Here is a 24,802-nt window from a genome sequence, read left to right as displayed (position 1 = left end):
TTACAGAGAGGAAGTGAGAGGGATAGAGAAACATCAATGAGAGAGAGTCATCCATCAGCTGCCTCTTGCACCACCCCCATCGGGGATGTGCCCGCAACCAAGGTACATGCCCTTGACCGGAATCGAACCCGGGACCTTTCAGTTCGCAGGCCGACGCTCTATCCACTGAGCAAACCGGTCTCGACTGTAGACAGTGTTTACGGAGCATGGCTGTGTTCCAATAAAACTTTATTTATAAGACAGGCGGTTTGCTGACCACTACGAGTATACCTGGCAGATGTTACACAATGATAAACAGTGTGGTTCATAAATAGAGCTTGAGTAACATTCAAACATAAATTTTAAAAAGTAAAAATTTCTGGAAATTTGTGATCTTGATAAAAAAGGTTCAATTTTAGGAAATTCTGAAACAATATATAAAATAATATAAGACCATGGAAAGTTTATTACTATAATTTACAGGCTTAAATAGAATCTTGTGTCACACACACACACAGCCCTATCCCCGTGGTCAGCAAACTATGGCTTGCAAGCCACATGCGGCTCTTTAGCTCCTTGAGTGTGGCTCTTCCACAAAACACCACGGCCTGGGAGAGTCTATGTTGAAGAAGTGGTGTTAGAGAAGTTTTAAGTTTAAAAAATGTGGCTCTCGGAAGAAATTTCAATCGTTGTACTGTTGATATTTGGCTCTGTTGGCTCATGAGTTTCCTTACCACTGCCCTAGCCAGTTTGGTTCAGTGGATAGAGCATCAGCCTGTGGACTGAAGGGTCTTGGGTTCCATGGCATCAAGGGCACATACCTTGGGCGGGGTGCAAGCGGGAGGGAGGCAACCAATCAGTGGGTCTCTCTCACATCCATATTTTTGTGTCTTTCCCCCTGCTTTCCACTCTCTAAAAAGAAAATCAATGGGAAAATATCCCTGGGTAAGGATTAACAATAAATGTGTGTGTGTGTGTGTGTTATGAAATATACAGAAATCACCTTATACTCAGCCATAAAGAAAAAAATGCCAACATTAAAAAGTGGGTGTTGCCAAAACCGGTTTGGCTCAGTGGATAGAGCATTGGCCTGCAGGCTGAAAGGTCCCGGGTTCAATTCCAGTCAAGGGCATGTACCTTGGTTGTGGGCACATCCCCAGTGGGGGGTGTGTAGGAGGCAGCTGATCGATGTCTCTCTCTCTCTCGTCGATGTTTCTAACTCCCTCTCCCTCTCCCTGCCTCTCTGTAAAAAAAACAAACAAACCCCAAACAATCAAATGAGGTGGAAAATAAGACACCCCGGCCTAAAATTAGTTAACTCTTGGGTCAGGAAGTCTTGTCTCACCAGGACAATGCTCCGTCCAATGGAGCGACCTGGCCGACCTCTCACTGTCATTTATTATCACTGCAAGATTTATTTCCTTGTTAACCCAAGAGTAATTTGGCTGTTTCCTTTTTCCCCCTTTTCAATTCCCAAGAAAATCTAAACCTTTGGCTAATGTTAAATTACACGGGTAGTGAGAAAAGGTGAATCAAGAATGTTTTAGAGACAAATTGTTTTCCAAAATATCCTTGCTTCATTGGTAATCATGGCCAACTTATACCCGTGGTCAGCAAACTGTGGCTTGCGAGCCACATGCGGCTCTTTGCCCCTCGAGTGTGGCTCTTCCACAAAACACTGCGGCCTGGGCAAGTCTACTTGGAAGAAGTGGCGTTAGAAGAAGTTTAAGTTTAAAAAATGTGGCTCTCCAAAGAAACTTCTATCGTTGTAGAGTTGATATTTGGCTCTGTGGACAGATGAGTTTGCCGACCACTGGCCTAAGCCAACGGGGTCTCCTCATTGGTCCCATTCACTGATGGCATGACTGGCCTAAGCCAATGGGCTCTGCCCACTGCTTCCCTTCCTGGGGCTGCTCGCTAACACGAGTTCTCTGATGATCAACAAGGGGTACGAGCTGACGGACGGCTTCTCAGCGTCGATCGCATTCGCCTGTGCGTCTCTGCGCTGCCTCCTCGGACGCGGAAGCGTGGCCGGGCCACGGCCCGAAGTCCTCCCGCCTTCCGTGCAGCCCCAGGGCTCCTCCTGGGTGTGCGTGCCCGGGTGCTGAGCCGGCTGGGAGCCGCGGCTGCAGGCCTGCTCGCCGGCGTGGACGCGGAGGTGCACGGCGAGGTGGGCGACGCGGGTGAAGGCCCGCCCGCAGGCCGGGCAGGCGTAGGGCTTCTCCCCGGTGTGGGTCCGCTGGTGCTGCTTCAGCTGCGAGCTCACGCGGAAGGCCCGCCCGCAGGCTTGGCAGGCGTAGGGCCTCTCGCCCGTGTGGATCCTGCGGTGCCGGCTGAGGGTGGAGCCCTGGTTGAAGGCCTTCCCGCAGTCCCTGCACTCGTAGAGCTTCCGGCCGGTGTGCAGGGCCCGGTGCTGGACCAGCTGGGCCCGGTGGCTGAAGGCGCCCCCGCAGGCCTCGCAGGCGTAGGGCTTCTCCCCGCTGTGGGTCCGGCCGTGGACCCGCAGGTGCGAGAGGCGGTTGAAGGCCTTCCCGCACTCCGCGCACTGGTAGGGCTTCTCGCCGGTGTGGGTGCGCTGGTGCTCCAGGAGCTGGGAGCTGCGGCCGAAGGCCTTGGCGCAGAGCTGGCAGGCGTAGGGCCGCTCGCCCGTGTGCACCCGCTGGTGCTGCACGAAGTTGGAGCCCGAGCTGAAGGCCTTGCCGCACTCGGGGCAGGCGTAGGGCTTCCGGCCGGAGTGGACGGTCTCGTGCTGGAGGAGGCGGGAGCCGTACCTGAAGGCCTTGCCGCACTCCCGGCACTTGTGGGGCTTCTCGCCGGCGCGGGCCTGGGCGCCCCGGGGCTGGAGCAGGACGCCCTCGGGCCAGCAGGCTGCTCTGCATCCATCGCGCTCACAGGGCTCCCGCCCGGGAGGGACTCCCTCACAAAGAGGGAGGGGTGCCTGCGGGCCGGGAGGGGGCGCGTCTTCGGGGCGGAGTTCCCCCGGACCCCGATGTTCGTCCGGGCCCTCCCGCTGTCCGTCACAGGGGCCTCTGCGCTCCCCGTCATCCTGGAGGTGCGAGCGCTGGAGACCGCAGCTCCTGAGGCTGCCCGTCCCCTCCGCCCGGGCGGTCTGCCCCTCACAGATGGGCCGCTCGGGAGGGGACACCCCCGTTCCAGACCCCGCCTCCCGGGCTGAAAGAGAACCAAAGAGCGAGCATGAGTTTTGTGTTTGTTTTTTTTCTTTTTCTTTTTCTTTTCTTTTGCAGAAAAAGGAACTTGCATAGGAAAAACTGAAGCTGCTGAAACCGGTGTGGCTCAGTGGATGGAGTGTCGGCCTGCGGACTGAAGGGTCCCAGGTTTGATTCCGGTCAAGGGCATGTACCTTGGTTGCGGGTGTGTGTGTGTGTGTGTGTGTGTGCAGGAGGCAGCTGATCGATGTCTCTCCTCTATGTTTCTAGCTCTCTATCCCTCTCCCTTCCTCTATGTAAAAAATCAATAAAATATACATTAACAAAGGAAAAGAAAAGACAGTCTTTTCCATGAACGGTGCTGAGGAACTTGGGTATCAACATCCAGAAAGAAGGAAGGAAGACCCTTCCCTCACACCAAATGCCACCGTGAACTCACACGAACGGGAGACCCACACAGGACCCAAAGCTATCAACTCCCAGAAGCAAACAGAGGGGAGCGCTTTAGGGCACTGCACTTGGTGGTAATTCCTCGGAGACGGCACCAGGAGCTCAGGCAATAAAAGCAAAAACATGCCGGTGGGGCCACAGCCAACGCAGTGACTGGGCGCCGGAGGAAACTGCAGAGAGGCCTGGGAAGGCACGAGGCATTTATTTATTTATTTATTTTTTACATGTCAGTAGTGGAACGATCCACCCTTTTTACTTGCAAAGGGTGAACAGAAAGCTACTGTATTTCTCTAGGACACTTACAAACAGTTTTCCTCACGGTAAGAAGCAGCTGAATAAAGTAAATGTGCATGGCGTTTCTTTAGTTACTGTCCGCTGAATCCAGCGGCGTCGGCAGAGCCGCGTCCCGGAAACACGCTGTGCCATAGGCAGGAGTGCTGTCAGCCTGACCTTCAGCCCCCGCACCGGGGTAGGGGGTGGGGGTGGGGGTTGGGGAGGGTGAAATTTACTTTGTAAGTCCAGCCAGGCACCAGGGATGGATCTGACTGGGGCTCACCCACAGGAGATGGTTTACAAAGAAGCTCCAGAAAGCACACATCCCCCTTTCCTTGTCCTTTGGAGAAACTTCCCGGTGTTTGGGTATAAAATAAACACGCGGCATCGGCTCTGGATCACGGATCCTGTCCCCCCAGCGGGGGGCGTGCAGGAGGCAGCTGATCGATGTTTCTCCCTCATCGATGTTTCTGACTCTCTCTCCCTCTCCCTTCCTCTCCGTAAAAACCAGTAAAATACATTTAATTAAGGAAAAGCGTCAGTGGGCATGTGGCACCAGCGGCGCCATACTGAGGGCCCGCGTGGTGGTACTGGCCTGCAGCGGAGAGGGTCCGGGGAAGGGAGGTGGACGGGAAGCAAGAGGCCGAGCCTGAGCGGACAGACCCCTAGGGCCGGTGAGAGGGCCCGGGGGGCTGAGGGGGCCGAGGGGGCGGGAGGGGCAGAGGGGCGAGGGGCAGGGGATGCTCCCTGAGGAGCCGCAGGAGGAGCCGCCAGAGCTCGGGGCTCAGAGGAGCCGCTTTCCGCCAAAGGGCCGCCCCCCCACCTGCCGGACCGGACGGCCACCGCTGGCTTCCCGCCCCCACGCGCCCCACTCACCGGGGCTCCGGCCTCCCGCCGCCCGCCAGGGCTCCTCGCCCGCCTCCAGGAGGGAGATCACGTCGGGCTTGGAGACGGTGAGACCTGGTGAGAGAACATGACGCCCGTGAGGGTGGGCCCTGAGCCCCGGCCCGGCCCCGGTGAGGGTGGGCCCTGAGCCCCGGCCCCGGTGAGGTGCGGCCGGAGCCCCCGTCCCGGCCCCGGTGAGGTGCGGCCGGAGCCCCCGTCCCGGCCCCGGTGAGGTGCGGCCGGGGCCCAGGGTGAGAGGCCGCAGCAGGAAAGGACGGGGGACGGCCTGACTGGCACCGGGGTCTGGGGACGAGGCGGCTCCCCCCGCGGATCTGCCCTTTAACCCCGCGCACCGAAGGGGCAAGAGCACTTCCGCCCCGAGGAGACGGACAGGAAGCGGGCCTCACCCAGCGCACGCAGGTGGCCGTACGTCTCCAGCGTCACGTCCCGGTACAGTGCCCTCTGCGCAGGCGCCAGCCACGCCCACTCCTCCCGCGAGAAGACCACGGCCACGTCCCGGAACAGGTCCACGTCCCGGAACAGGTCCACGTCCCGGAACTGGTCCACGTCCCGGAACTGGTCCGGCCCCTGCAACGAGGGCAGGGGGGTCACACGCCGGCCCCACGGGGTGTCTCTCGTGGGAAGGGGGTGGGGGGAGTCCCTGAAGGAAAGGGCTGGGGCTGAGGCCTCAGACGCGAGCCGATGACAGGAGAACACGGGTGTGAGCTCAGTGTTCTTTTTTAAAAAACCATTTTCTGTCTCGTGTGTCTTGTTAAAAATACATTTGTGTTGATTTCAGAGAGGAAGGGAGGGGGAGAGACAGAAACATCAGTGATGAGAGAGAATCACTGATCAGCCGCCTCCTGCACGCTCCCTATTGGGGATCGAGCCCACAGCCCAGGCATGTGCCCTTGACCCGAATCAAACCAGGGACCCTTCAGACCCCAGGCTGGCGCTCTGTCCACTGAGCAACACCAGCCAGGGCTTACATGTTCTCGGGAAGCTCCTTTTTACTGCACGCCACAGCTCTGGTACACGGGTCTGGGGTGAACATTAAAACCCGGCTTCCTGGAGAGTTCCCCATGGTGACTCACTCTGACCTTGGCATGAGAGGGCAGGGCGGGCGAGGATGAGCTCCTGACTCCGCCCCACAGGGCAGAGTTATCCCTAGCCCTCACCCAACCAATCAGGGTTAGCTGAGGCAGTGACATCACCACTGACTGGAGTAAAACCCCTGGACTGGGCGAAATTTGCTCTCTCTTCCGCCATGCTGCCGGCGTGAGTGGGACAGAGCCCATGCTAGCATGGAACAGACTCTTTTGTTTATTGCATCGGACTCGGCTCCCTGGTGGTCCTTGGGGATCACGAAGTCTGGGCGTAACAGGCACACCCTAAATTCTCCGGGAGCGACCTGGAACTCCATCAGAGCAAATGAAAAATAAACCCCAACCAAGGACTTCCTCGGGAAGAGGGAGACGGCAGAGGGCTGTGGCTGCCCGGTCCTCTCATTCCTGAAAGCAGGAAGCCCTGAACGCCTGGCTCTCTGGAGGGAGAGCAGGCGGGAAGGGGGATCTGGGGTAAGGAGGGCGAGTCTTTGCAGGATCTAAAAACTCACCATGGACACGACGCTCAGAACCTCATGGGCTGAGGGTCCTCCTCCTGGCGAAGGCCCGCGTCCTGGGGGGGCAGAGCTGGGGAGGAAACAGCGAACAGGAGGGACCCGGCTTGCCTGGCGGCTCCCAGGGCGCCATGGTTACAAGTCCCACCCCGTTCAGCCCCACCTCCCGACCAACGAGAGGGGGACGGACACACAGGGCCCTCACCCACCTCCGGTGGCTGAAGGGACTCAGGGGCCCAGTGGCCTCTCTCTCCCATTTCCCCGAAACACCCCGAGAGCGTCGCTGGTGCAAATCCGAGATGGGGGTGCTCAGACCTGTCCAGTGACTGAGGCCATAGACAAGAAAGCCCGGCCTAAGGCCAGAGGGCGGCTTCCAGCATGCCCCCCCTGCCCCCCATCCCCCTGGGGATCGAGCACACAGCCTGGGCATGTGCCCTTGAGCAGAATCAGACCCAGGACCCTTCAGTCTGCAGGCCAATGCTCTATCCACTGAGCCACTGAGTACAACCAGTGAGGGCTACTCTTGCTTTAATCAGACTATAAATAAGGCATCGGCTTGCAGGCTGGGTCTTCTGTGTCCTCATCCAGGCACAGGAGATCCACCGAGCCCCAGCCGTATTCTCTTTGTCTGTCTTTTCTTCAATCCTTCACTGCCCCTCCTCAGGCTCAACAATGAATGACATTCATATCAGCAAAAGAAGTCAAATTCACCCCCCTACAACACGGGGGGCAGGGAGGGGGTGGGGAGGGGGCAAATCCTAAAAAGAAATTGGAATAGGAAACTTCCAAGTGTTAAGAATGCTGTCACTTAACCGCTTCTTGAGCTGTTTATAAAATTTGGGAGTGTGCCAAATATGTGACTAACATTTTTCTTATTTTTTTCCTCTTCTTCCCAAATATTTCATTGCAAGTAATACATAAATAATTATGAATGTTCCTTGACATCGTGTAACAGGAATTCTTCCTTCCTCCAAGCCACTGTTTTAGCATTATCTGCCATATCTTATTATATGAGTGGCCCAAATTTCCTCAACCCTTTCCCCACTGTTGCTCACAGATTTTAAACAAAATCATCTAAAATGTTCCCAAGGGGTAAGTCTCTGCTTCTTAATCTTTTGGGATCTTGCAACTCTTTTGTGCAAGATTTCGCCCTCGATTTACAACAACAACAAAAAGGCATGTGTGCCCTAACCGGTGTGGCTCAGTGGATAGAGCGTCAGCCTGCGGACTGAAGGGTCCTTGGTTCGATTCCGGTCAAGGGCATGTACCTTGGTTGCAGGCACATCCCCAGTAGTGGGTGTGCAGGAGGCAGCTGATCTGTTTCTCTCTCATTGACGTTTCTCTCTATCCCTCTCCCTTCCTCTCTGTAAAAAAAATAAAATAAAATAAAAAAATTATATATATATATATATATATATATATATATATATATATATATATATATATATATATATATATATATATATATATATATATGTAAAGGCATGCGTAAGTATCAATGCAAAACACTTGCAAGCAATTCCAGGGGGTCAGGACCCCTCCACACCCCAAGTTATGAGCTGTGACGCAGAAAGGGGACGCCAGCCGGGCGTGCGTCGCGGGGGCTGATGGGAAATGTAGTTCAGAACCCGGGAAGCCGCAAACGGATGCTAAGGCGAGACGCGCCGGTTACTCCCCCTCCAGGCCCAAGACCCGCCGGGCCGCGGCGCCCGCTCTCGCACCGACCCCGGAGCGCCCGGAAAACCCCGGACCCCCTCACCTGCCGCCTTCTCGGGTCCGAGTGCCGCCGACACTGCGCCCCCCGAGGCTGTCCCAGGTGAGCGTTCCCGTCGCTACCGGCGAACTCATCGCCCGGAGCTGGAAGATGGCGCAGACGCACAACGCAGCGCCGATGCGGCGTAGCGATTGGGCCGGCGCCGCAGTGTCTTCTGGGAAACGTAGTCTCTAGGCTGTAAGGATGGCAGCGCGCCGGAGGCCGGGTCTCGCGATGTTTCGTAGCGGGCGGTACCTGGGCGTGCGTATTCTGGGGTGCGGTGTGCGGGGCATGTGCAGTGTGTGTGCTCGCCTCTCCGGTTGTGGGTGCGAGTGTGTGCGGGGGCGTGCGGGAGGCAGCCGCTCCAGGATTCTCTCATCATGGATGTGTCTGTATCTTGCCTCTCCCTTCCTCTCTGAGATCAATAAAAACGTGTTTTTTTAAAAAAGAATTGAAGGCTGTGTAAGAAACGGGTCTCCCAGACGCTGGGCAGCGCCGGGCCCTGGGAGGAGGGAATGGAGAACGGCAGGGGCGTCCCCGGGAAGGCCGTTCCGCCCTCCAGCCGTGGACGCCGGCGGCAGTGCCCGGGGTGCGGCGCAGAGCGCGGGGCCAGCCTGAGCCCGCGGCCGGCCGGGGGGCGCTGCCTCCGCGCTGGGTGGTGGGGGAGCCTTCAGAGCGAAGGACGGGATGCTACGGAGGCCACGAGCCCCGCGGAACAGCCCGCGAGGCTGACCCCCGGGCAGCACCTGGAGGACCCCGTGGGCCATTCCTGCAAAGTGGGGGCCCACCGGGCAAGCGGCGCCTGCGCGGTCCGGCCAGCCGCCGGGGCAGGGGCGGGGCGGGAGGCGGGGCGGCGGGAGCCGAGGGGCGGGGCTAGAGGAGGAGGTGGAGCCACCGGCCGCGCCCCCAGCCTGCGGCCCCAGGATGCACTGCGCCGCGCCCGTTTCTCCCTGGACTACACTTCCCAGCGGCCACTGCGGCCGGCGGCTCCCCGGAGCGCCGCGGCCCCTTTGTGAGTCCGCGGTCCCGCCCCGGCCCCGCCGGCTCCGCCCCGGAGCGGGGATGCGGGGCCCCCGGACCCGGCCCGCCGCGCGGAGGGAGGTACCCGCTGTGGGTGGGGAGGGGCGGGGAGCCGTCCGCGGGCCGGGAGCAAAGTGGGGGCCGGGGTCACCGAGAGGCTGTGATGAGAACGTGTGTGTGTGTGTGTGTGTGTGTGTCAGACTGTGTGTGAGGCCGTGTGTGTATGTATGTATGTGTGTATATGTGTGTGTCCGTGTGAACCCTGTGGGTGTGTGTATATGTGTGTATATGTATGTCTCTGTGTGACCGTGTGGCTGTGTGTCTCTGAGTGTATGTATGTGTGTGTCCCTGTGTGAACAGTTGGACCCTGTGTGTGTCTGCGTGCATATATGTGTGTATATGCGTATATGTGTGTCTTCGTGCGTGCGTGTCTATGCGCGTGTGTCTGTGTGCGTGCGTATGTGTATGTGTGTATATGCGTGTGTGTGTGTGGCTGTGTGTGTGTGTATGGCTGTGTGTGTGTGGCTGTGTGTGTATGGCTGTGTGTGTGTGTGTGGCTGTGTGTGTATGGCTGTGTGTGTGTGTGTGGCTGTGTGTGCGGCGCTGAGGGGGGGCCGGTGTGACGGGCAGACAGTGCGCCGGGGCCCCTGTGCCCGGGGTCCGGGGTGTGGGAGGGAGAGGGCGATGGGCCTGAGCGGGGCGGACACAGGGCCGGGCTCCCAGCCCTCCCCCCGGTGCAGGTCCTCCCCCGCGGGGAGACCCACTGTGCGCTGAGGGGTGAGGGGCGGCCTGAGTGGGTGACGGGGCCGAGGGCGGGTGACGGGGCCGAGGGCGGGCAGAGGGTCGGGGGGAGCAGGGTTCGGCGGGGCCCCAGCTGCGTGCCGGTGTCCGAGGCCTTGTGACCCCAAACCTGGGTGCTTCCCGCTGAAGGAGCTGGGTTCCTGGGAAAAACTCCTCTAAAAATGTGATTCTGGAGAGGGGGGGGCGGAGAGGGAGGGAGAGACCTGTACCCCTTACTGATGCCTTCATCGGTTACATTAAAAACATTTTTTTTTATTGATTGAAGAGACGAAGGGAGAGGAGAGAGAAACATCCATGGTGAGAATCACTGGTCAGCTGCCTCCTGCACGCCCCTCCTGGGGATCCAGCCCACACTCAGGCCTGTGCCCACGGCCGGAATCACACTGGGACCCTTCAGTCCGCAGGCCCACGGTCTGACCACTGAGCCACACCGTTAGGACCGGAAATAACCCCCGATGAAGGGTTCAGTGACCCCGTGTAGTCCCTCAGGGAAACTGCTCGGGAGAGTGGAGAGAGGGGTTTCCGGGGGCAGCTCGCCCTGAGCCAGGCCCAGAGGCCCAGCGCCGGCCTGGCCCTCCGTCCTCCAGACCACACGACCCCCCCCCCCCCCATGCCCACTCCGCAGCTCCCCTCGTCCTTGTAGAAAGGGTGGGGCCGCGTTTGCCTTCAAGGTCATCGCCTGGCGGGAAGGTCACACTCACACCTGGAGCCCAGCCTGGTGGCTCAGGGGTTGAGCGTCGGCCTAGGAACCAGGAGGTCACGGTTCGATTCCCGGTCAGGGCACAGGCCCGGGTTGCGGGCTCCATCCCCAGTGTGGGGGCGTGCAGGAGGCAGCCGGTCACTGATTCTCCTTCATCATGGAGGTTTCTCTCTCTCTCTCTCTCTCTCCTTTCCGCTCTGAAGTCAATAAAAATATATTAAATATAAAATAAAAAGTCGGACCTGGGTTCCAGGTGGACTCCATCGCTCGTTGCCATGGAGCCTTGAGTAACGCCCCCGAGGAGCCAGCCCTCCCGTGTGCAGGGGGGACCCTCCCCTGTGAGAGCCGCTCCGAGGGGCAGGCACTGGCCCAGATTATCACCACAGACTCGGAGCTGGCCGGTGTGGCTCAGTGGACAGAGCGTCGGTCTGCGACTGAGAGGCCCCAGGTTCGATTCCGGTCAAGGGCATGGACCTTGGTTGCGGGCATATCCCCAGGAGGGGGGTGTGCAGGAGGCAGCTGATGGATGTTTCTCTCTCATCGATGTTTCTGACTCTCTCTCTCCCACTCTATAAAAAATCAATAAAAAATTTATATATTTTTAACCCTTTGCACTCCGAACCATTCTGGACATTGGCTACCAGCTACTCGACGCTACTTTGCGAAACGTGCGTTGAATTAACTCAATTTCCCCGTAATCACTAATAAACTGCAATGTCCCCTGAAAGGGGACAGCGGAGTGCAAAGGGTTAAAGACATATATTTTATTGATATATTTTTATTGATATATATTTTATTGATATAAAAATCAATAAAATATATATTTTAAATATATTTTATGGATTTTTTTACAGAGAGGAAAGGAGAGGGAGGGATAGAGAGTTAGAAACGTCGATGAGAGAGAAACATCCATCAGCTGCCTCCTGCACACCCCCCACTGGGGATGTGCCCCCAACCAAGGTCCATGCCCCTGACCGGAATCGAACCTGGGACCTCTCAGTCCGCAGGCCGACGCTCTATCCACTGAGCTGCACTGGTTTCGGTAATAAAATACATTTATAAAAAATAAAATAAAATAAAGCGCGGGGGGAAGAGCTGTACACGTCAGGGGACTGACTCCGGGTCCCCTAACCGGCCCTGCGGGGGGGAGGGGGCGGGGTGGGCTGTCCAGGCTGGCCATGCAGGGCCCCCTCCTCCCTCCCCAGCTCCCTGTTCCCCGGACCCTGTGCCCCCGCCGGAGCGGAGCCTGAGGGAGGCCGGAGCGCTGCCCGCCGTCCGTCCGTCCGTCCGTCCGCCCGCCCGCGGCCGAGAGCCATGTCCCAGGTAAGGAGCGTCCGTCCTCCCTCCCTCCCCGGGCCGCAGGGGAGCACTCTGGGCCTGTTCTGGAGCTCACAGCCTCCCAGAGGCCCCACCACCCTCCTCTTCTCCAGTCCGGCGTCAGGGGGTCCCCCACAGCCCAGCCAGCTTCCTCCTCGTCTCGGCATTTAAATAAAACATACATACCTTTATTTCAGAGAGGAAATAAAGGGAGAGGGAGAGGGAGAGAGGGAGAGAGAGAGAGAGAGAGAGAGAGAAACATCCGTGATGAGAGAGAATCATCGATCAGCTGCCTCCTGCACACCCTCTACTGGGGATGGAGCCCGAAACCCAGGCATGTGCCCTTGGCCGGAATCAAGCCTGGGACCCTTCAGTCCACAGGCTGATGCTCTACCCACTGGGCCACACCGGCCAGGGCAGCGTTTTCATCTTTATTCAAGAAATAGCTTGGTGCCGCCGATGGGGCGGTAGGGAGCTCTCCAGAGGCCATGTGTCTGTGACTATAGATTACCATATAATGCAATGATGTGAAATCAGGGGAGGAAGAGGATGTTCATTTAGGAAAAAAAATTCTCCCTGCCCTGGCTGGTGTGGCTCAGTGGATAGAGCATCAGCCTGCGGACCGAAGGGTCCCAGGTTCCATTCAGGCCAAGGGCACGTGCCCGGGTTGTGGGCATGAGGCAGCCAATGCATGATTCTCATCACTGATGTTTTTTTTTTTTTAAATATATTTTTATTGATTTTTCACAGAGAGGAAGGGAGAGGGATAGAGAGTTAGAAACATCGATGAGAGAGAGTCATTGATCAGCTGCCTCTTGCACACTCCCTTCTGGGGATGTGCCCGCAACTAAGGTACATGCCCTTGACCGGAATTGAACCCGGGACCTTTCAGTCCCCAAGCCGACGCTCTATCCACTGAGCCAAACCAGTTTCGGCTCAATTGATGTTTCTCTCTCTCTCTCCCTCGCCCTTCCTCCCTAAAATCAATAAAAAAAAAATACATGCACTGACCAACAGGGGGCAGACACTCAACGCACAGGCATAGAAACATGGAACAGGCCGAAACCGGTTTGGCTCAGTGGATAGAGCGTCGGCTTGGGGACTGAAAGGTCCCGGGTTCAATTCCGGTCAAGGGCACGTACCTTGGTTGCGGGCACATCCCCAGTAGGGGGTGTGCAAGAGGCAGCTGGTCGATGACTCTCTCTCATCGATGTTTCTAACTCTCTATCCCTCTCTCTTCCTCTCTCTGTAAAAAATCAATAAAATATATTAAAAAGAAAAAAGAAAGAAAGAAAGAAACATGGAACAGACTGGTGAGTCTCAGAGGGAAAGGGGGAGGGGGAGGGCGGGAAGAGGTGAACCAAGGATCTTCGATGCACACCAGGGGCCCGGGGCACGGATTCGCGCACCAACGGGGCCCGAGAACCAGCAGGGGGAGCGGCTGAGCCGGGCCCCCTGCACCGGGTGAGGCCGGAACGCCAGCTGGACAGAGGCGTGTGATGCCGTTCCAGGACGCGGTGACCTTCGGGGACGTGGCCGTGGATTTCTCGCCGGAGGAGTGGGCACGGCTGACCCTGGCTCAGAGGAGCCTGTACAGGACGGTGATGCTGGAGAACTACAGGAGCCTGGCGTCGCTGGGTGAGGTCCCTGCGATCCAGACCCTCCCCGCAGGGCCCGCCCCAGAACGTCAGGTTTGGGGAGCCCCTGGTGCACCCCACCGGGTTTCTCCTCCCCGCGCGCCCAGGACAGGCCGAGTTCTGGGGGACGGGCAGCTTCCTCAGACTCTCCCTACCTCTTCCTCTTCCTTCCATCCCTTCCTCCTCCTTCAGATCCCCTCCTCTTCCTTAGCTCTGTCTCTGATGCCCCCGCGTCCCGCTCTCTCTCTCTCTCTCTCTCTTTTTTTTTTAAATATATTTTATTGATTTTTTTTTTGCCCCCCTCCCTCCCTCCCACACATCCCCTCTTTTTTTTTTTTTTTTAATATATATATATATATATATATATATATTTTTTTTTTCGGCAGGTATACTGATTTTTTATTTTTTTATTTATTTTTTATTAAATTATTATCTGTGTACATATTTTAACATTGCCCCCCCCCCTCCCATACATACCCTCCCTCCCCAGAGTTTTGTGTCCATTGGTTGTACTTATATGCATGTATACAAGTCCTTCGGTTGATCTCTTATCTCCCCCAGATTTTTTTTTAATATATTTTATTGATTTTTAAAAAATATATATTTTATTGATTTTTTACAGAGAGGAAGGGAGAGGGATAGAGAGCTAGAAACGTCGACGAGAGAGAAACATCGACCAGCTGCCTCTTGCACACCCCCCACCGGGGATGTGCCCGCAACCAACATACATGCCCCTGACAGGAATCGAACCCGGGACCCTTCAGTCCGCAGACCGACGCTCTATCCAGACCACTGAGCCAAACCGGTTTCGGCTTTTATTGATTTTTTACAGAGAGGAGGAGAGAGGGATAGAGAGTTAGAAACGTTGATGAGAGAGAAACATCGACCAGCTGCCTCTTGCACACTCCCTACCGGGGATGTGCCCGCAACCAAGGTACATGCCCTTGACCGGAATCGAACCCGGGACCTTTCAGTCCGCAGACGGACGCTCTATCCACTGAGCCACACCGGCTCCGGCCCCGTGTCCCTCTCCTGAGGACCGAGGGCTTGCTCTGACTCAGGGCCCAGCTCACGCCCTCTGCTCCTCCCACAGGCATGTCCGCCCCCAAGCCGGCGGTGATCTCCCTCCTGGAGCGAGGACAGGAGCCCTGGACGGCGGCGAGGAGGGCCGGGCCAGGAGACACCGGCTCCGGTGAGTGAGGGAGCGCGCGGGAGGCGGAGGCCATGCTGGGAGCCCGAGCTCTGCCGTTCCGAGGGTCCCCGCTGCCACTGATCTCGTCTGGGGGCTTCCTCAGAGGCCCCGGCCTGGGACACACGTCAGGGCAGCTTTTAGCACGAGGTCCCCAGCGTCTGCTCTCGGCGTACACCCCCTCCCGGGGTCCCCTGGTCCTGGCCTTGGCGTTCTGCACGAGTCGCTCCAACACGTGAAAGTATCCAGGCACAGCAATGCTCCTGTTTCTTCCTTTCGTCACTCATTTCCTTTTTTTATTTTTTAAAAATATATTTTATTGGCCAGGACCGGTTTGGCTCAGTGGATAGAGAGCATCGGCCTGCGGACTGAAAGGTCCTGGGTTTGATTCCGGTCAAGGGCATGTACCTTGGTTTGCGGGCATATCCCCGGTAGGGGGTGTGCAAGAGGCAGCTGATCGATGATTCTCTCGCATCGATGTTTCTAACTCTCTATCCCTCTCTCTTCCTCTCTGTGAAAAATCAATAAAAATGTATTTTAAAAATATATATATTTTTTTGTTGATTTTTTACAGAGAGGAAAGGAGAGGGATAGAGAGTTAGAATCATCGATGAGAGAGAGACATCGATCAGCTGCCTCTTGCACACCTCCCACTGGGGATGCGCCCGCAATCCAGGTACAAGTCTTTGACCGGAATCGAACCCAGGACCCCTCCGTCTGCAGGCTGACGTCTATCCACTGAGCCAAACCGGTTTCGTCGTCTCTCATTTTTTTTTTTTTTTTTTTTTTTTTTTTTTTGGTTGAAGGATTGATTCATTTAGTTTTTCATTATTTTACTAACAATGCTAAGTACCTTCTCATGAACTTATTGGCCATTCATATATCTGTTGTGAAGTGTTCTATTTTTTAAAAAAAATATATTTTTTATTGATTTTTTACAGAAGAAGAGAGGGATAGAGATTTAGAAACATTGATGAGAGAGTATCATCGATCAGCTGCCTCTTGCACACCCCCTACTGAGGATGTGCCCGCAACCAAGGTACATGCCCTTGACCAGAATCGAACCTACGCTCTATCCACTGAGCCAAACTGGTGTCAGCTCTCTTAGTAATATTTTATAGTCATTCAGTATAGTGGTTTTAAAAAAAATTTTTTTTTGAGTCTTATTTTTGTATGCTATTATAAATAGAATTCTTAAAAACTCCCATCTTCCAATTACTTGCTGCTAGTATTCAAGAATGTAAAGTGGTTTTTATATTAACTATCTTACAACCTTGCTAGATACATCCAGTAGTTGAGCATTTTCTGCATAGACAATCATGTTATCTGCCAGTAGTTTTATTTCTTCCCTTCTATTCCTTATGCCTTATTTTTCTTGATTTATTATAATGGCTCCGGTCTCTGTACAGGGTTGAATAGAATTGGTGAAAGCACATATACTTGTATTGTTCTCAGTCTTAAGGGGAAATCTATTCAATCTTTCACCATTAAGTTGATGTTCATTTGCTTAGATGCCCTTTCTCAATTTTAGGAAATTCATTTCTATTCCTGGTTTGCTGAGAAATTTTATAAATGTAGTAAAATACTCTTTCTCCATCTGATTTTTCATCTTTAATCTGCTGAGGTAATGATTTTCACATATTAAACCAACCTTGCATTCCTGGGATAGACTATACTTGGTCATGATTGTGCTTTCCTATTATCCTGGATCTGATTTGCTGTAATGTTATTAAAGGTTTTATATGTATGGCCCTAGCTGGTTTGGCTCAGTGGGTAGAGCATTGGCCTGTGGACTGAAGGATCACAGGTTCAATTCCAGTCAAGGGCACATGCCTGGGCTGGGGTTTGATTCCCAGTAGGGGGCCTGCAGGAGACAGGCAATCAGTGAGGCTCTCTCATCATTGATGTTTCTGTCTGTCTCTTCCTCTCTGAAATCAATAAAAATGTATTTTTTTTAAAAAAAAGGTTTTATATTTATGTTCCTGTGCTCCTAGTACATGGGTGAACCATGATTGGAATGTTGGGTTGGTTATAAAAGTGGTGAGAAACAATCGAGAAATATGGATCAGAAGAGAAGATGATTTGATTGGGGAATGGAAAGGGAGAGGCAGATGAAGGCCTGTGGCAGATTAAAACCAAGAAATTTCATACAAAATTACTTCCATCCAAAGGCATCTCAGCCTCAGGGATGAACTGGAAGTTTACGTTTGTTTGGAATGCATCTCGTAGAAAATGATATTCCGGAAGACATTTTCCAGACTGCGAACGTTACACCACAGAGCCCTTGTCCAGCCTAAGGCAGCTAATAGTGCCTGGTGTGTCTTTGGGTCTGGGGATCTTACGGAGATATTTTAGCCACACCGGCATTATGAAATTAGTTTTCCTAGAAATAATGAACATAGCCAAAACCGGTGTGGCTCAGTGGATAGAGTGTCGGCCTGCAGACTGAAGGGTCCCAGGTTCAATTCTGGTCAAGGGCATGTACCTTGGTTGTGGGCACATCCCAGGTGGGGAATGTGCAGGTGGCAGATGATTGATGTCTCTCTCTCTCATCGATGTTTTTAACTCTCTATCCCTCTTTCTTCCTCTCTGTAAAAGAACTAATAAAATATATATTTAAAAAAATAAAATATAAAAAATAAAAATAATGAACATATCTTGAATGCAGGATAAACTGAGGCAAAAGAAGAAGGGTATTTGGAGACTGTTTTATATATATTGTGATTTTTTAAATAACCTCTTCAGTATTTAATTTTCCTGATAGTTACCTTACTGATTATATATGATGAATTTATGTCCTTAATCAACTCTCTTAAGTTCTTATGTATTATATTCACTGATTTTTGTTTTAAAAATTATTTTCTTCTGCATAAACACAAAAGACTTTTTTTCTCTTATTATCTTTTAGAAGGGGAGCATGCATTTAAAAACAGTGAATTTTCATCAACGCAAGTCACTCATGAAGAATCATCCAAAGTAGCGACAACAGGAAGAAGCCATCTTAGTTACAGCCTGGATCACCCCAGTCTGATAGAAGACCTTAAGAGTGGGGACCACCTTAACAACAAGTTGCAAAGCAAGGAGGTCCATCCTAGTCAACCGATCCTCACTCATCAGGGAATCCTTTCTGAAGATCAAAGCAGGGACTGTGCTAAATCTTGGCAAGCTTTCCACCAGGACGCAGTTTTATTTGCCATAAAACAGAGTTTCCCCGCCAAAGAGAGAACACACAGGCACGAGCCACAAAAGAAGAGGCTCCGGAGAAAACCGGTTGACCCGAAGCCCCAGAAAGTCCTGGTAGAAAAGAAGCTTTTGAAGTGTCATGAGTGCGAGAAGGTCTTCCACCAGAGCTCGTCCCTGACCCTGCACCAGAGGATCCACACCGGGGAGAAGCCCTACGCCTGCCCGGAGTGCGGGAAGAGCTTCAGCCAGAGCGCCAACCTGGCCCAGCACAAGAGGATCCACACCGGGGAGAAGCCCTACGAGTGCGAGGAGTGCAGGAAGGCCTTCAGCCAGAACGCGCACCTGGCCCAGCACCGGAGGGTCCACACGGGGGAGAAGCCATACCAGTGCAGCGAGTGCAAGAGGGCCTTCAGCCAGATCGCACACCTGACCCAGCACCAGAGGATTCATACTGGGGAGAGGCCGTTCGAGTGCGTCGAGTGCGGGAAGGCCTTCAGCAACGGCTCCTTCCTCGCCCAGCACCAGCGGATCCACACGGGGGAGAAGCCGTACGCGTGCAGCGTGTGCGGGAAGGCCTTCAGCCACCGCGGCTACCTCATCGTGCACCAGCGGATCCACACGGGGGAGAGGCCTTACGAGTGCAAGGAGTGCCGCAAGGCCTTCAGCCAGTACGCCCACCTCGCCCAGCACCGGCGGGTGCACACCGGGGAGAAGCCGTATGAGTGCCGGGTGTGCCGCAAGGCCTTCAGCCAGGTCGCCTACCTCGACCAGCACCAGCGGGTGCACACGGGGGAGAAGCCCTACGAGTGCGCCCAGTGCGGGAAGGCCTTCGGCAACAGCTCGGCGCTGGCCCAGCACCAGCGGAGCCACACGGGCGAGAAGCCGTACGTGTGCACCGAGTGCCGGAAGACCTTCAGCCAGAACGCCGGCCTGGCCCAGCACCAGCGCACCCACACCGGGGAGAAGCCCTACGGGTGCGACGTGTGCGGGAAGGCCTTCAGCTACAGCGGCTCGCTGACCCTGCACCAGAGGATCCACACCGGCGAGCGGCCCTACGAGTGTCAGGACTGCAGGAAGGCCTTCCGGCAGCGGGCCCACTTGGCCCATCACAAGAGAATCCACGCTGTGGAGTCTTTCCTGAGTCCCTCCTCCTCCTCCTCCTCCTCCTCGCCCTCCATGTCCGGTCATTTGCCAAAAGCTATAGGTTTTATCTCCTAAATACGCCTTGAGTCTCACTCCTTTTTTTAAAAAAAGAATATATATTTTATTGATTTTTTTTACAGAGAGGGAGAGGGATAGAGAGTTAGAAACATCACTGAGAGAGACACATCGATCGGCTGCCTCCTGCACACCCCCCACTGGGAATGTGCCCACAACCAAGGTACGTGCCCTTGACCGGAATCAAACCCGGGACCCTTCATTCTGCAGGCCGACGCTCTATCCGCTGAGCCACACCGGCTAAGGTGAATCTCCTTTTAATCCTTTCCACTCCATCCTCTTCATCCAGTGCACAGTAGTCTACTTGACATGGACTATGGAAACAGCTTCCTCACTGGTTTACTGCGTTTACCACTCACGTTGTCCTCTGTCACACTGCAGACCAACCCATTAAACATAGTTTGATCAGATCCCTCCTCTCATTGAAAGCCCTCGGTGGCATCCTCTAGTTTAGGGGTGTCGAACTCAATCAGAGAAGGGGCCAAAATCTAAAATCCAGCCTAAATCGCGGGCCGAATGGTTTACTGAACAGTCATAAACTGACAATGTCATAAACTGGCAGCGGAGTGCAGTGATAACAGCGCGGTGCGGGCCACATTGCAAGGCCTGGCGGGCTGGATTTGGCCCGCGGGCCTTGTGTTTGACACATGTGCGCTAGTTGGTAGGTGGAAGCCCTCATTTCTCAAAAGAGCCTAAGAGGGCTCCCTCCGACACCTTGTTCCAGTCCGCCTTACAGAGCCTCCTCATGCCAACATCCACCTTGCTCTCTGAAGACTCATCCAGAATGAGGCACTCATGCCTGCGTCCAATAGATGTTGGTTCTAATCCTTGCTCTTCCATTTTTTTGGCCTTCTAAATTCGGAGAAACATTTTGTCATTTGTAAGCTTCCGTTTTATGTCACAGAAATAATGGCACTACCTCGAAAGTTAAGGCCGGCCTGCTCAGTGGTGACAGCATTGGCCCTTGGACTGAAGGGCCGTGGGTTCAATTCTGGCCGAGGGCACGTGCCTCAGTGGCAGGCCAGAGCCCCAGCTCCGGTTGGACAATGTGCGGGAGGCAACCAATCGATGTGTCTCTCACATCCGTGTTATCCTCCGTCTCCCCCTCCCTTCCACGCTCTCAAAATCAATGGAAAAAATATCCTTGGGTGAGGATTCACCACAAAAATGTTCATGAGAACGTTCAATGAGATAATGCATGTCAGTGGCCCAGCAGAGTGCCTAGTAGTCTCTAAATAAACTGTAAAATGAAAAGATACTGTGGTATTCAAAGAAAACATGACGACCTTGACAATTAGCTGAGAAATAGCCAAAGCAGCAGCAGCTCACGTCTCAGGTTATGGAGATTTTTTTTTATCAGGAATAGCAGTTGTTCTGAAGGTGGGTGACCTGGGTATCTACTTTTTTTAATATATTTTATTGATATTTTACAGAGAGGGAGAGGGATAGAGAGTTAGAAACATCGATGAGAGAGAAACATCAAACAGCCACCCCCTGCACACCCCCCACTGGGGACATGCCTGCAACCAAACGTACATGCCCTTGACCGGAAACGAACCCGGGACCCTTCAGTCCGCAGGCTGACGCTCTATCCACTGAGCCACACCGGTTTCGGCCATTAATTAATTCTGTATGTGCCCTGACCGGGGAAGAACCCATAACGTTGGTGTATCGGGACTAGACTCTAACCAGCTGAGCTCCTCAGCCAGGGATGGCATGCGTTAAGTGAAAAAGGAATCTGAACACCTTCAGGTGGGCATGTGTCTTCCAGTTCACCAGTTCACACCACGCCCTGTTCCCTTACATCTGACTTGCCGTACCCTTCATACTGTGTTCTCTTTGAGAAGACAGGCAATGCACTGACCACCCCACGTGGATACAGGCACAGAGAAAATGACGCGAGTTCATAGAGGGTGAAGGACCTGAGCAGACGTTTGTCCTTCTGCAGGGAAGACTCAGTGTGACCCTGATGTTAGTAGGCCCCAGGTTTCACCCACAGGTTCCTTGTACCTAATGAAACCCTAGTGAGAATTTCTTATGGCTCGGAAGATTGTCTCTGTGAACACACACATACACGTTCCATCAGATGAACATAATAAAGGTGATGTTTCATGCCAGTGGCTTAACAGGATTGGTCAAGTTGACTTGCTCTGCACAAAACGATCCACTCCTTGTATCCATTAACTTAAAAAAAAATATATATATATATATTGATTTTTCACAGAGAGGAAGAGAGGGATAGAGTCAGAAACATCAATGAGAGAATCATTGATCAGCTGCCTCTTGCACACCCCCTACCAGGGATGTGCCAGCAACCAAGGTAGATGCCCTTGACCGGAATCGAACTTGGGACCTTTCAGTCCGCAGGCCAACGCTCTATCCACTGAGCCAAACCGGTTTCGGCTCCACTTTTTTTAAAAAATATATATTTTAATGATTTTTTTTCCCAGAGAGGAAGGGAGAGGGATAGAGAGCTAGAAACATCGATGAGAGAGGAACATCGACCAGCTGCCTCCTGCACACCCCCTACTGGGGATGTGTCCGCAACCAATGTACATGCCCCCGACTGGAATCGAACCTGGGACCTCTCAGTCCTCAGGTTGATGCTCTATCCACTGAGCCAAACCGGTTTTGGCTCCACTCACTTTTCTATCCAAATGTGAAACTGTGACTAACGGACACCATAACATACTTTATAGAGCGAGGACCATCTTCCTCAGTGGCATGAGATGCAGAGGCCCCCCCCCCCACACACACACACACACACTCACACACACACACACACACACACTCACACACACACACACACACAGGCTCTAGGTTTGATTGTGTCAGAACTTTATTGAGTACAGAGTCAAAGACAGCACAAACAAAAGGTTTAAAGGTCAGAATTGGCGCCATTATCCCGAGAAATTCACAGTAACACACAAGTGCTCCCACAACCACGTAGAAAACGGCACTTCCCCCCTCAATGGGCAGAGCAGGACGAGGCAACAGGCGACTGAGCGTGCGGCAGGCACCGGATCACAGCAGGATCACAAGGACTACAAGGTAAGCCAGCGGGCTATTGACACCGCAAAAGCAGAGGAAAGGAGGTGCTTCCGTGTGCCGGGTGCGGAAAAACGAATTATGTAATAACCTTCTGTGGGCGGCAGCTTGTCGACACCAGAATTCTCACGGGCCAAACCGAGATTTCCTTTTGCAGTTAACACTCGGCACACAGCGCATCTCCCGACAACGGCGAAGGCAGCAAGCAAGCTCAGGGAAGGAGGGTCAGGAGGAATAGCTAGACCAGGCAGAACTCTCCTCATTCAATCGTTAAAATCCTAGCCTTGCAGAGGCTCTGTGGAACACGGGGAGAGTCAGTCTCACCCGATGTCCTTTACTAAAATGGGGCAGGGGGTGGGGGAATCCCCAAATTACATAAAAACATGCCAGCATCTGTGGCGCACTCTGCCCTCTGGTTACGAGAGGCACAGCGGAGAGAGCGTAGGCAGAAGAAACTGAAAAAAAAAAAACGGACTGATATAACCCAACCTGGTGGGCAAGATGTCACGGGATGAAGGTGCTTAAAATCCCCCTAAAACCCCTTCGTTCTAGATGCCTGTTTGACTAGCAAAGGCAGGTTGGCAATGTCTGTGAAAGCGTCTTATCTTCTGATCTACCCATCCATCCTTCAAAAATACTGGCGAAACCTCCCAGGAGCATGTGTAGGCGCATGTTCGTGGCAACACGCCCTTACGAAAATAAATCCTGGACCCTCAGGGCTCCCTGCCCTCGGCGCTGAATGCTCTGAGAGTCCTGCACTTCTGGTGAAGATGGAATTCGAGGGAGGAGTTCGCCTTCCCACCTGAAACACTAACAGAATAGATAACACCATCGTGCTTAAAGAGGCTGATCCCTGGGCAGCGAAACAGGCCCCTGGGGAATGAGTGAGGGGAACACCGGGCCATGATGTCCCCGGGGAACCGCGTGTGGCGTTTCCAAAGCCGAGAGTGTGTGTGTGTGTGTGTGTGTGTGTGTGTGTGTGTGGTCCGAGCGGAGGCGCTGGGACTGGGTGACCAGGAGGCTGGGGTGGGCAGGGTTCGCAGGATAAGGTGCCTGAGGGCTCTTTCGGGGAAAACAATACAGACACCTGCAGCATCTCCACCCGAGTAAAAAACTCTTAACTTTTAGCTGCATCCTGAACGGGACGCGCGTGCGTGGACATCCCCTGATGCTGAGGAGAGGACCACAGCGATAGGAGGAGAAACAGACAGACCCACAGTGGCGAGATTGTGACACGCATCTCTCAACAGGACACGTGGACCACATGTGTCAAACACAAGGCCCGCGGGCCAAATCCAGCCCGCCAGGCCTTGCAATGTGGCCCGCACCGCGCTGTCATCACTGCACTCCGCTGTCAGTTTATGACATTGTCAGTTTATGACTGTTCAGTAAACCATTCGGCCCACGATTTAGGCTGGATTTTAGATTTTGGCCCCTTCTCTGATTGAGTTCGACACCCCTAACGTGGACAGACAGACAGGATACTGCACACCTGGACAGCACAGCTGAGAACTGGACCTAACGGACACTGGAAACTTCCACCCAAGGGCAGAATGCACATTCCTTTCAGACGCACAAAGCACACGGCCCGAGACGGACCACACGGCAGGCCTGAACACTTGTCTCGCATCAAAAAGGGTTCAAGTTGTACAAAACGTTTTAGCGACCAGAACAGGTTACATTCACAATAACGAAGATACAATAGTTGGAAAATCCCCAAATATGCAGACCTAAATAGCCCGGTTTTTAATGACCCATCGGTCAAGAGGGAAACCAAAAAGGGAAAATAGAAAATATCTGAAAGAAAGAACACAGAATATCAGAAGGTTTAACATTGCTTAAAAGGAAACACGGCGCTAACGGCAAAGGTACAAAACGCTCACAACAGCAACTTCAATTAACACCCTACAATTCAGGAAACGAATAATAAACACCAGATTTAGCATGAAATTGGAAATGGTAAAAATAAAAATTGATCTTGCGAGATTTTTTTTTTTTAATTGATTTGAGAGAGAGGAAGGGACAGAGGAAAACAACATGAGAAACATCGGTCATCTGCCTCCGCGAAATGCCTTGACTGGGGATCGAACCTGAAACCCAGCTGTGCGTGTGCCCTGACTGGGGATGGAACACGCAACCTTTCTGGTATATGGAATGACGCTCCAACAGACTGAGCCACCTGCTTTTGCTTCTTCTACAGAACCTATGTGACAAATTTAAATGAAAAAGAAAGCCACCCTTCACAGATAACAGTTTTCTGCTGGTTGTCATTCAAGTCAGAATCACACATTCCATGGTGTCGCCTTAATTACGTATGGGTGTTTTCAGAATTGGCTTCTGCAGCCCGGCTGGCGTGGCTCAGAGGGGTGAGCATCGTCCCAGGCTGCAGGAGTTCGCTGTTTCCATTCCAGGTCGGGGCCCTCGGCCAGCTTTGAGGCTCGATACCCAGAAGAGAGGGGAAGGGAGGTGCAGGAGGCAGCTGACGGATGTTTCTCTCTCGTAGATGTTCCTATCTCTCCCTCTCCCTTCCTCTCTTTGAAATCAATAAAACATTTTTTTTAAAA

The 24,802-nt window shown here is 53.6% G+C and overlaps 2 protein-coding genes across 5 annotated transcripts; one reads left to right on the top strand and one right to left on the bottom strand.

Annotated features, from left to right (window-relative positions):
• Positions 1 to 211: 211 nt before the first annotated feature.
• Positions 212 to 8,198, bottom strand: ZNF582 (zinc finger protein 582). Its single transcript, XM_084906410.1, has 5 exons — positions 8,132 to 8,198; positions 6,370 to 6,431; positions 5,162 to 5,342; positions 4,746 to 4,829; positions 212 to 3,150 (listed from the first exon to the last, which is right to left on the bottom strand). Exons 2-5 carry the CDS (start codon positions 6,370 to 6,372, stop codon positions 1,850 to 1,852), a joined length of 1,569 nt encoding a protein of 522 aa, XP_084762536.1. The 5' UTR covers positions 6,373 to 6,431; positions 8,132 to 8,198; the 3' UTR covers positions 212 to 1,849.
• Positions 7,862 to 21,310, top strand: ZNF583 (zinc finger protein 583). Of its 4 annotated transcripts, none has more exons than XM_084906366.1 (6): positions 7,862 to 8,188; positions 11,852 to 11,969; positions 13,475 to 13,601; positions 14,694 to 14,792; positions 17,698 to 19,646; positions 19,856 to 21,310. In XM_084906366.1, the coding sequence occupies exons 1-5, from the start codon at positions 7,980 to 7,982 to the stop codon at positions 19,188 to 19,190; spliced, it is 2,046 nt and encodes a 681-aa protein (XP_084762492.1). In that variant the 5' UTR covers positions 7,862 to 7,979; the 3' UTR covers positions 19,191 to 19,646; positions 19,856 to 21,310. The 4 variants fall into 4 exon arrangements, with proteins under 4 accessions (XP_084762492.1, XP_084762491.1, XP_084762493.1 ...); XM_084906365.1 differs by having other exon boundaries at positions 11,852 to 11,978; positions 13,454 to 13,601; XM_084906368.1 differs by lacking the exon at positions 7,862 to 8,188 and adding an exon at positions 9,092 to 9,226 and having other exon boundaries at positions 11,852 to 11,978; positions 13,454 to 13,601.
• The last annotated feature ends 3,492 nt before the right edge of the window (positions 21,311 to 24,802 follow it).

Source organism: Pipistrellus hanaki, assembly GCF_964339955.1.
Source record: "Pipistrellus hanaki genome assembly, chromosome: 15".
Taxonomy (NCBI): Eukaryota; Metazoa; Chordata; class Mammalia; order Chiroptera; family Vespertilionidae; genus Pipistrellus; species Pipistrellus hanaki.
Note: the sequence above shows the minus strand (reverse complement) of the source record. Positions and strands in the feature narration are given on the sequence as shown.